Raw genomic sequence first — 12,099 nt, forward strand, 5'->3', positions numbered from 1 at the left:
AATCTGCCAAAGTTTTCCCTCTATACACAATATGTATGATACAACAGACATGGATGTCACTCTGAAGGGTCTGGGGCTCCAGGTAAAACCTTTTGAGTTTAGGAGCTCTGAAGTAGTAAGGTAAGCTACCTACAGTTTTACAGTGGTTGACTGCTTCATTGATCTCTTCAATAAAAAGCCATACAATCCTAGTCTTGTGTAGCCAGACCACTTTTTTCTTTTGGGGGTTTTCCCGCTCCCACACAAAACAAAAAGTGGTCTGGCTATGCGAGACTATCCCCAACCCCCCTCCGTGTGCATTCGGCTTGGTCTATGGTCTTGGTATTATACATTATACACATAGCCAACTTACATAGACCATATCGAACTGCTTCTTCGGCGTTGTCAGTTATAATGCACCTATCAATGTTAAACCCATACCTCCCCCCACCCAGTACAAACTACCTATGTGGAAATTAGGTGGGATATGACGGTTTGCAAGAGCAAAAGCCCCACTACTCAGGGGGCATATTTAGAGAGTTTTCAGGGGTTCTGGAAACCCCCTTTGAAATTTCAACTTGTGGGTTTGCAGCCAAATCTTAGTAACCAAATCTTAGTTTGGCAGTATAGTTACAGTGCAATAGAAAACTAACACTGATTTCTCAATAGTGGATGAAAGGGTAGCTATACTTTATTAGATCAAGATACTCTAATAGAGCAACAATTCATAACGGAATATAATTTTTAATAAGGTCATTAAATGATACTTAAATGATAGTTTCTGTGAAGACAACGATTATGCCTCTGGTTTCATGGTGGATCTAGCAATGGGATACTACAATGAACACATATGCCACGGGGGATCGATTTGTAAAAGTTGATTTTTCGGATTGTGGACCTTATCTTTATTAATCTTCTATATTATAAGAGTGAAAAGCCGTCTGTCTGTCTGTCTGCATTCCATTTGATGTCACGCATTGTACTCTCGAACCGCTGCGCGTTTCGAAGCGTCTTTGGCGTCACGGAAGCGCTGATTATTGAGCTCAACAATGACGCTTTCGAAAAGTTCGTGCGAGCTATCGTTAGTCGTCTACGGGCCGTTGAAGGCAGGTGTGTAGACTAAAATTCGCTTGAATTCTTTCTATAAACCGCATGCAAACCGCAAGTAAACACCTATCTCAGTCCATTTGTACAAGTCTTTATAAGACAAAAATATTGCTGTAACAATGTGGTTAAGTAGATAGGTTAATGGTTTAGGTGCCTGTCTTACGTGCGCGAGGTTGTGGGTTCGAGTCCAGCTGGTGTTAATTTTTTTTTTCCGTTTTGGGCACCTTTTCAGTACACCTTTTTTCGCACTGTACTGCATGTGTTTTTGCCAACTGTACACACGTGATATTTCTAATTCAAATTCATTTGATGTACTGTGTAAGCATGCCGCCTAAGCGAAAACGATCGTCTACTTTTTGTGCGTTTCAAGCAAAGAGACGCAAGTAGAACCAAAGATTGGATCCAGAGAAGAGACGGGAAGAAGCAGAACGACAAATACTGCGCCGCCAGGAGGCTTCAACTGGAGCTACCACCTCATCCAGTGCTAGGTGTGAACTCGACTCACAACAGAGACGACGACAACGTGACGCAGAAGCCCATCGTGTGGCCCGCCAGGACGAAGAAAGAAGATCACAGGAACGGATCCACGATGCAGCTGCCCGTCGACTTGCGCGTGCGGACCCGGCCACCAGAGAAGAAGAACAGCAGCGTGATACAGCTGCCCGTCGACTTGCGCGTGCGGACCGGGCCACCAGAGAAGAAGAACAGCAGCGTGAAACAGCTGCCCGTCGACTTGCGCGTGAAGACCCAGTAACAAGGAGGGAGGAGCAACAACAAGATACAGCTTCCCATCAACAAGCTCGAGCTGATCCACTCTACAGAGCTCTGGAGCAGCAGGCTAACGCAGCACGCAGACAACAGGTACGTGCAAGCACACACCCAAGCTTTAGGGGGCTTAACTATCAGCCACACAACTTCTTCAACACTACAGATGTAGGCACACTTAGTGTAGAATGCACACACTGCGGCGCATTAAAATTTCCCCAGGAGACCGAATCCCTTTGTTGCTTGAAGGGTAATGTCCACTTAGAGGCATTTCCACAGCCCCAGTCATTCTTGAGACACCTGTATGAAGGTACAAACACAGCAGGTAAACATTTTCTAGCTAGCATACGTAAGTATAATAGTGCATTTCAAATGACAAGCTTTGGCTGTAACGAGATAACTATGGTTGGCTTCAATCCTTCTTTTAGAGTACAGGGTCAAGTCTATCATCGTATAGGTAGTTTAGTTCCATCAACAGGTGAGTCTCCTAAATTTTCCCAAATTTATTTTATCAACAACCAGCAAACTGAAGTAGCTACAAGATGTGGGATAGTTGATGGGTTAAGGCTTGACATAGTTAGGGGTATTACTGAGCTTTTGCATGACGATAATCACTATGTTCAACTTATTAAGGTAGCTAAAGAAATATTTGAGCAGCATGATGAGCCAGCAAATATTAGGGTAGTGATTAATGAGAACAAACGGCCTGTAGGAGAGCATGCTAGGAGGTATAATAGCCCGATGTGTGACGAGGTAGGAGTGCTAATGCCTAATGATAATTTAAATAATAGGGACATAGTTTTGCACTATAGGGATGGGTCTTTGCAGCGCATTTCTGAACTTCATAGGGGGTATGATCCTTTACAGTATCCTTTACTCTTTTCTTATGGCACCGATGGATGGCACATCAACCTGAAATTGGCTAATGGTAGGAAATTGACAGCCATGGTGTATTACCACTACCACATCATGGTCAGGCAGCAAGTGCCTGTATTGCTTAAGGCTAAAAGGCTTTTCCAGCAATTCCTGGTTGACGCCTACTGTAAGATTGAAACTGAGCGCTTACAGTTTCTCAGGCGTGAGCAAAAGGCACTACGTGCTGATTGCTACCAGGATTTGCGGGATGCAATGGTAGATGGGGATGGTGACCCCAGGAATGTTGGTCGTAGGGTGATCCTACCGTCGTCATTTACTGGTGGACCACGCTACATGCATGAGCGTCAGCAGGATGCAATGACCTACGTTAGGAAGTATGGCCACCCCGATCTCTTCATCACCATGACCACCAATCCTAATTGGCCGGAGGTTAGGAACAATCTACTACCAGGTCAGGAGCCTCTGGACCGTCCAGACTTAGTGGCACGTGTGTTTAGGCTTAAGGTGAAGAAATTGTTAGAGATGTTCACAAAGGAGATGATTTTTGGGAAACCACGGGCAAGGCTCTACTCAATAGAATGGCAAAAGCGCGGTTTGCCACATTGTCATTTGCTGTTGTGGCTTATTCCGGAGCACAAGATTACTCCAGATACGATTGATGATGTCATCTGTGCTGAGATCCCTGATCCAACGGTTGATCCTGAGCTGCATCAGATCGTGACTTGCAACATGGTACACGGGCCCTGTGGGAGCATCAACCCTGACTCCCCTTGCATGGAAGATGGTCGCTGCAGTAAGAGCTACCCAAAGCAGTTCAAGGCTGATACCCAACTAGGTGCAGACAGTTACCCACTGTACAGGAGGAGGAGCCCTGAGGATGGTGGACAGGTGGCTACCATTAACATGAGGGTGATGGGGTCTCGCATTACTCAGGAGATTGACAATAGGTGGATTGTGCCTTACAACAAACTTCTGCTTCGTTCTTTAAATTGTCACTGTAATGTCGAGCTTTGCATGTCCATCAAATCCATCAAGTATGTACTGAAGTACATACACAAGGGTTGTGATCAGGCAACCTTTGCTCTGAGGTCTCATCAGGTGGATGAGATCTCGGACTTCCAGAATGCACGCTACATCAGCAGCAGTGAGGCTGCCTGGAGGATACTGGAGTTCCCCATACACGAAAGGTTTCCTCCTGTGGAACAGCTTGCTGTTCACTTGGAGAATGGCCAGCGAGTGTACTTCACTGAAGATACAGCAAGAGAACAGGCTTCTGGCGACCCTCCAAAGACTACGTTGACAGAGTTCTTTGTTCTCTGTCAATCTGATGATTTCGCCAGGACTCTGTTGTATCAAGAAGTGCCTCAGTACTACACGTGGAGCAGGAAGACTTGGAACAGGAGAAAACAGGGAAAGGATGTCGCTGGCCATCCTGGAGTTAAGGAGGCTCAGGTTATAGGCAGAGTCTACACCATCAGTCCACGTCAGGGAGAATGCTTCTACCTTCGATTGCTGCTTCATCATGTTAGGGGACCCCAGTCTTTTGCTGACTTGAGAACTGTTGAAGGTGACCTCTGTAGTTCTTTTAGGGATGCATGCTTGAGGTTAGGTCTTCTTGAGGATGATAATCAGTACACTTGGCTATGGATGAGGCATCAGTAAGCAACTCACCTGCAAGTCTTCGCACCCTGTTTGCAGTGATCCTTACTTGGTGTGAACCATCCAACCCTCTGGAGATTTACGAGAATCACAAGGAAGACATGGCAGAGGACTTCTTGCACCAGCAACGTACTCAACATCAGGATGAAGACTTGGAGTTCAATGATGACATCTTCAATGTGGCTCTTAATGACTTGCAGGAAAAGGTTATTTCCATGGGAGGTAGGGAACTGTCTGAGTATGGGCTCCCCCATCCTCAGACAGTGGATAGCGATAGGTTTGCACGCGTGTACCGTAGGGAGATTGACTATAGTCATGAAGAGCAACAAGCGTACATAAATTGTAATGTTCCTTTGCTTACTGCTGACCAGCGAGATGTCTATGACACCTTTTGCTCCATGATAGATAGGGACGAGGGAGGCATGTTATTCTTGGATGCTCCTGGTGGAACTGGCAAAACTTTCTTGATCAATCTTATTCTAGCTAAACTTAGGTCTGTAGGTAATATAGCATTAGCTACTGCTTCTAGCGGAATAGCTGCTACTCTCTTGACTGGAGGACGTACCTTGCATAGCACCTTTCAGATCCCTTTGGACTTGCATGCATCGGACATCCCCATGTGCAACATCAAGAAAGGAACTGCACTATGTAGGGTGATCATAGAGGCTAAAGCCATAGTAGTCGACGAAGCCCCCATGACCAACAGAGGTGCTTTTGAAGCTTTGGACCGTACCCTGAGGGATCTGACAGGGAATGATAATCCAATGGGAGGCAAGTGCATGCTACTGTGTGGTGACTTCAGACAGATTCTACCTGTCATTCAAGGTGGCACTAGAGGTAACATTGTTGATGCTTGCCTCAAGCGATCTCATCTGTGGGACAGTGTGGTGGTTAAACAACTACACACTAACATGAGAGTGCACCTGTGTGGGGATGTGGCAGCTGGACAATTCGCTGAAGAACTATTGGCCATTGGAGATGGGAAGTTTCCTATTGACACTCTACCTGATGTTGTCCAGCTACCTGACACCATGGGAACCTTTGTGGATAGCAAGGAGGAACTGGTTTCCAGGGTGTATCCAGATTTGCTCTCTAACTTTAGGGACTTGGCTTGGCTTTCTGAACGCTGCATTCTTGCTCCTCTTAACAAGACCACTCATTCCATCAACATGACTCTGGTGGAGCAGTTACCTGGTGACTGCTGTGACTACAGGTCCTTGGACACCATACCTGATGAATCTCAGGCTGTTCACTTTCCAACAGAATTCTTGAACTCTTTAGAGGTATCTGGACTACCTCAGCATCTTCTCTTACTTAAAGTAGGTGCTCCTATTATTATTCTACGCTCTCTAGATCCTCCAAGGGTTACTAATGGCACTAGGTGTGTAGTTACTAAACTGTCGGCTAACACAGTAGAGGCCAAGATTTCTCACGGTAGATATGCAGGACACGATATTATAATACCACGCATTCCTCTCATTCCGAGTAACTCGGTTTTGCCTTTTGAATTTAGACGGCTTCAATTTCCAATTGCACTTTGCTTTGCCATGACCATTAACAAAAGCCAGGGCCAAACTTTTAAGGCTGTAGGATTAGATTTGACGGACGAAAGCTTCACACACGGCATGCTTTATGTGGCACTCTCTAGGGTAGGTTCAGCAGATAGATTGACACTTTTAGTTAGAGGGGATTGCAAAACACGTAATGTAGTCTATAGTGAGGTTTTTAGATAGGCAAACACATGCACTTTAGTTAGGTTTGTCTGCTGCTACTGCTGCTTTGTGATATTGTGGATCAGCACCTGTGGATGGTAGTAAGGAAGGTATTATGGTAAAAAAAATGTATCAGATGGTTGCTTTGTATATTTATGTATGTATGAAACTATTTATCTTTTCTATTCTTTTGTCTTTATGCATATCCTGGATGGTTTGCTCGGAGGAGGGATGACTGCAGCTACACAGTGAAATGACACGGTCCCGTGGCAGACTGTTCTTCACAACGTGGGGCACGTTGTGAAAATGAGAGCTATTTATAGACTTTGCAGCAATGATTTGAACTCTTTCTACACATGCATACAAAGCAGAGTGGAGCATTTTTCGGTTTTTCCTGTGCAGAAAAACAAAAGAAAAGGCTGGCAGGTTTTTTCCATGAGCTGTCTTGGGCTGGATGACTCAAAATTTTTTGTTTTCATTTATTATTATTTCTTGCTAGCCCCCACTCTGTGCCCATGCTGTTATATTTTATAAAGCCGTTATATTTTGTCATAACAGAATCGTTGTAGTGCAGATTACAGTAATTCATGGTATGTTTGGTTGATGGTAGAATTTGAGCAACTTAAGTCACAAAATATTCCAATAAGAGTGCACTTCTCCACAATTATTGCATTCATGCAATCCTTACACCACATTGTTTCCTTAGTCTTTTATAAAGTATCTATAATAGTATATTACCAACTGTAATTTCATTTAATTTCCATGTCATTGTACATACTGCCCTGCACGATAGGGCAGGTACTACAGCTAGTACTTAATATTAAAGAATTACAAATCCTTGAAAATGTGAATTTACTGACATTTTAAACTCAAAATCTGAGGGCTACACCCCCACATCTGTACATAATTATAACTCATGATCAATTTCACTGATATCTGTAAGGATATTCCCCTGCTACTGAGGCATAGCCAGTTGTCTAATCCCCTACTGATCCTCCATTGATACCCACCGCAATTTACTATAGCGATTCACGTCACATCTCCAGACCAATTTTTTCTTTTTGTGTAGGGGCAGAGAAAAAGGCCCCCACACAAAAAAGTGGTCTCAGCTGGGCACGAGACCTAGAGGGTCTTGCCGGGGTTTAGACATCACCAAAAATACTGCAGCCACAACGTTTCAGTTAAAAGATATCGGGTTGCCATAAACTCATTTTAATAAAAGTTGATATAGCCAATTAGAATATTGCCTAATTTGCATACTTGTATCTAAAGTTCTTTACTTGTTGAGATCACAGCATGTCAGTTATATTTGTTTCAACTACATGTTATCAATATAGTGGGGATTGTGACAACTCTCATTCCTTTAAGCACAATCTGAAGTAGGGATTGCGGCATCCTCACTTCCTTTAAACAAAATGTCCAGCTAAGTTGGGATTGTGGCAACCTCATTTCCTTTAAACAAAATGCAATGCTACGTTCCATAGATAATATACTTATACCTTTAATACCCATGGTTCCACGAGGGTCTGGCTACGTACACCAGACTATACTTAGCCTGTACTGGGGTTACAAATGATAGGTGCATATAATAACCTCGATAATATAGAACATGTTTAGTCACGGACTCGGTCACGGATATGGTCGTATGCAATAGACATGAATATACATACCATCGCTACACTCACAAAGTCCGTTCACCAACTCTGGCAACTGAAAGTAAAATAAACATAACAGACAAATTGTTACACTAGAGAATTCATGACAGCTATCCAGTGGAGCTCGACAAGTCTAAGTGGTAGAGTCTACCTATCGATCTGTTAAATATGGCGACAAAAATAGTAACTTCCTGTATAAATTATAGGTTGCTTAGTGATATGATTGGAGTGACAACTAGCTCGATATAATACAGGGAATCTAGTCACTTGTGTGTGTGTGTTGTCATTCAATGTTTGATAAACAAAGGAGGAGTAACTGTTCACAAGTGCAAGGCTGACAAGGCGATGTCTTGAGCTTTATAATAAGACCACGTGACCTTTGTGGTAGTGGAGAGGAAGAGGTGTGTGTGTGTGTGTGTGTGTGTGTGTGTGTGTGTGTGTGTGTGTGTGTGTGTGTGTGTGTGTGTGTGTGTGTGTGTGTGTGTGTGTGTGTGTGTGTGTGTGTGTGTGTGTGTGTGTGTGTGTGTGTGTGTGTGTGTGTGTGTGTGTGTGTGTGAGAGAGAGAAAGAGGGCATGAGCGTACATGCACGTAGTGCGGTATACTGAGCTATGTCTACATCATGTGTGCACATTTGTATATGGCTAGTGTGCATATGCGGCATCAACTGAGTGAGTTGGTGAAGCAACATAGCCAAGCAATTGAGGGGTCCTAGATTCAATGTTCTGTGATGTTGTGTGCGTCTAATGTTATCAGATCTACTAAAAGGGATCTTATACATAGCCTTTCCAAAGTTCCAAGTTTGACTAACCATAATTCCTCATGTGTTTCACTGTCACCTTAAAATCATACATGGGATGTTGAGAGGTGTAAAGTGACCAAATTTTAGTCTGATACCTTATTCACAAGTCAAGTTATGACAGAGTTTCCAGGTACATACAATTCATTCGAAAGGATATAAGACTCTTTTTCAAATCAGGCCACATATCTTGTTTCATGACTTTTTATCATTGGAAAACCCTACGTAATATTTATTAACTTTATTTGTTATAGCACATATATAGCTACAGTACGTTATACAATTAGCTATGACTCCTATAAAGTATATCGATCTCCCTGCTTGTCTTGAATGAGCTACGTAATAGAATGATTTGTCATGTCTAGTTGCAAAACCACAGTTGATTACAGCTAGATCATTAAGGGGTATGGTCACAGAGTGTGATGATTGTTAATGAGTTCTGATTGTTTCAGATCAGTAATCATGTTTTACAAGTGTAGCGGCTTAAGCACTTCAAATAGTTTTATTGCATCTAAATACACTCCTCTAAAAAAAGTGTGAATGCGGAAAATTAATGCCTCGGTATTGTTTCCTTTAGTAGGACTGTTACTTCTCCAGGCCATAAAATCTCAGACCCCCAACTAAAACTGATTGTGAGTGACTAGCACACTGTATAATTGTTTTTAAATGGCACATAAAAGTGTCAAAAATGCCCTCAGATTCAATCTCAGGGTGTTGAATACATGAAAATTTTCCAGGTTAAAAACTACAAATACAACCTTAAAATGCTTTTAGATTTAGTCTAATTTTCCTAGAGTAGCTACATCGTATGCATTTCTCAAACATTCCTACTAAATTGTCTTTAATAAGTGTAATTTTCAAAAAAATTTAAGCTGCACAGACAGCAAAATTACCTTCAACATACACAATACACTACTGATAGAATGATAATGTACATGAGGGTGCACATAGTTGTCCTAGCTAGATGTTACATCATCGTCGTCATTATACCACTAAAGCATCAAGCTCTATACCAACCTAGAAATTTGTAAAGGTGGTTTCAAGTGTAGCCATAAGTTTGACACATATACATGGGTGTGTCAAGCTCTAGGAGCATTCCTCAGGAAATTTGTGAAATACAGATGCTCAGAGACTACATTTGGCAGACTATAGCTACACTGCCCTGCTACCTGTATACATGTTTTTGTGTGGTAACTTAGTTATTATTATTATTATTATTATTACTAGGACCGCGTCACATACAACCAAGTACATACACCAACGTTGCAACCTACCCATTGGGCAAGTATAAACAATGCCATAGGCAGCACTCAGAGCAGTGTGCGTGTACCGGTGGAAATGATACATATGCATATGTACACAGCAAGGGAGGCATCAGAAAACCACAATACTAAAACACAAACCACACAAAAACCAAGCTATATTGAAAGTAGCTATATATTGTAGGTGTGACGTGTCTCTCAAGATGACTCAGCAGTGCAGTGAGGCTATGCAGAACAAGGGACATGGTGAAGGCACAATTAACAATTGATCCCAATCAAGCCAATATGGTACAACAGACTCTGTTGTAACTAGAGGCCACAGGTGATGTGCCAGTATATCAGCGGTGTGGCATTGGCACAGTGATCACAGTCTATAATATTATGCATACAGCCATGCACAACACACAGGAGATAGTTACACATTGTTGTATATGCAGCACTGCATCCGACTGCATCGGCTTCTAGTTTAGCTATTATACAGACTCACAGTAGAGTAGTAGATAAGTCCAGTGGAAAATAATTCCAGCCGCTATATAGCAAGCCAGATGAAGGATGAAGATGTATAATACAACTACCAGTACAAGTATTACATTACATTACTCATTACCTTGTTGTTCCAGCTGGTTGTTTATGAGCGCATCAGCTGGTATCCCAACTGGTCATCAGCTGGTTGTTCACTGCATGACGCCTGGAGCGCATATCCTGCACACAAAATACACAGTTATAAACATTTAAACACACTCGTAATGTTGCTGTTTACCAGTAAAGTGGCCTCTGGCCTCTCCACGGACGTTTACCAATCTTCTCCTTCGAGCAATCTGTAATTAAACAAGGGTGTGGTGCCGGGCGTTATATAGAATTAGACTGGATTTCACCCTGGGCAACTTTCTTTCTTGTTGAGAGCATCCTTGGACACTCTGCCTACTGCTGTTAACCTGCGTCGCTGGCACATACAGTGTGGTGCCAAGTGTACCCCTTGTGACTCTAACCAGCCAACTACCGCTCATATTTTAGGTGGTTGCCCAGTAGCACTATCCCAACAAAGGTACACCTATAGACATAATCAAGTACTGTTCACTTTAATTTCTCAGTTAATTACTCTCTTTTCTGATTGCCAGATGGTCAGTGTCTATGCGGACCTGCAGGGACATCGTTTTAATGACTCTCCTCCTGAAACCATCCCCTCCAATGTCTTAGTCACTCCTTACAGACCCGATGTTGTCATCTATAACAGACACTCTGCATCGATGGGCATTATAGAGCTTACATGTCCATTGGACTCAATACATCATTTGGAGTCTGCACACAACCGCAAACTTTATAAACCTGAGTATGGGAGTACAGCTTTTGGCTGAATTGGATCATTTGAAGATTCCTCACTGCTACAGAACTGTGGAAGTCAGTGTTTTGGGCCATTTTCAACCTAGTTCTATTGCTGCAATTAAGGATGTGATAAATTTTACCTAGCAAGTATCCCTATTTTCCAAAGGAAGTGCTAGAAATCTTTTGTTCAAGATGGCCAGTGCCTCAATTTCTGCTTCACAGAGAATATTTTATGGTAGGAACTCTAAAGAATGGACAATCAACCCGGACTGTTTTTAATCTGTATATAATTTAAGCTGTAACTTTAGTTTTGTACTTAAATATAATTTTTTTTCTTGCCATGCCCACTGCTGTCCACTGTTGGTCAGACATGTGGTCGCATGTTGTCCGAGGACACATAATATGTAATTTGTTTGTAATCATGCATGTTTTCTCATCAATTATTAGTGATAGTTTTCTCTCACGTACGGTAAAGTCATCAGCACGAACAGGCGTACTTATTATAGGGTTGTGCCTTCATTCACAGGCGAATCTATCCCCGCTTAGTTCATGTCTCTAGGCCTCGTAGTTTTCTCAAACATTATTTATTATTTATCATTATTAATGACGTAATTTTAACCGCATTTCGTATTATTCTTAGTACTTGGTTGTATAACTTAGTACTTGGTTGTATAATTATTGTTTACTGTGCAAAACCTCTTATATACAAAGAGTATATACAAGCACAGATAATAAATCAGCAAAATTAATTATGTGATTAATTGATGTTCAGCTAGCCTTGCTCTAAACTTGAACAGGTGATGAGGTCGTTGGGTAAATTATTCCAAATCTTTATACTTGAAGGGAAGAATGAGTTAAGGTATGAGTTTACTCTTGTGTTTGGCTGTAACAACCTCATTGAATGACCTCGTAGAGAGTAGTTAGATGGAGCTGGTATGAGTATGGTATCAGTCGGTATATTTTG

General features: G+C 42.3%; 2 protein-coding genes across 2 annotated transcripts in view; both read left to right on the top strand.

The window, feature by feature from the left end:
- The window catches only part of LOC136267390 (uncharacterized), a 158,934-nt gene that overhangs the window by 51,098 nt on the left and 95,737 nt on the right, over positions 1 to 12,099 (top strand). The gene's annotated exons all lie outside the window — the stretch shown is intronic.
- LOC136267616 (uncharacterized) lies at positions 2,980 to 7,244 on the top strand. Its single transcript, XM_066062775.1, has 3 exons — positions 2,980 to 4,294; positions 4,360 to 5,820; positions 7,168 to 7,244. The coding sequence occupies exons 1-3, from the start codon at positions 2,980 to 2,982 to the stop codon at positions 7,242 to 7,244; spliced, it is 2,853 nt and encodes a 950-aa protein (XP_065918847.1).

The sequence above is a fragment of the Dysidea avara genome, chromosome 9, assembly GCF_963678975.1.
Source record: "Dysidea avara chromosome 9, odDysAvar1.4, whole genome shotgun sequence".
Taxonomy (NCBI): domain Eukaryota; kingdom Metazoa; phylum Porifera; class Demospongiae; order Dictyoceratida; family Dysideidae; genus Dysidea; species Dysidea avara.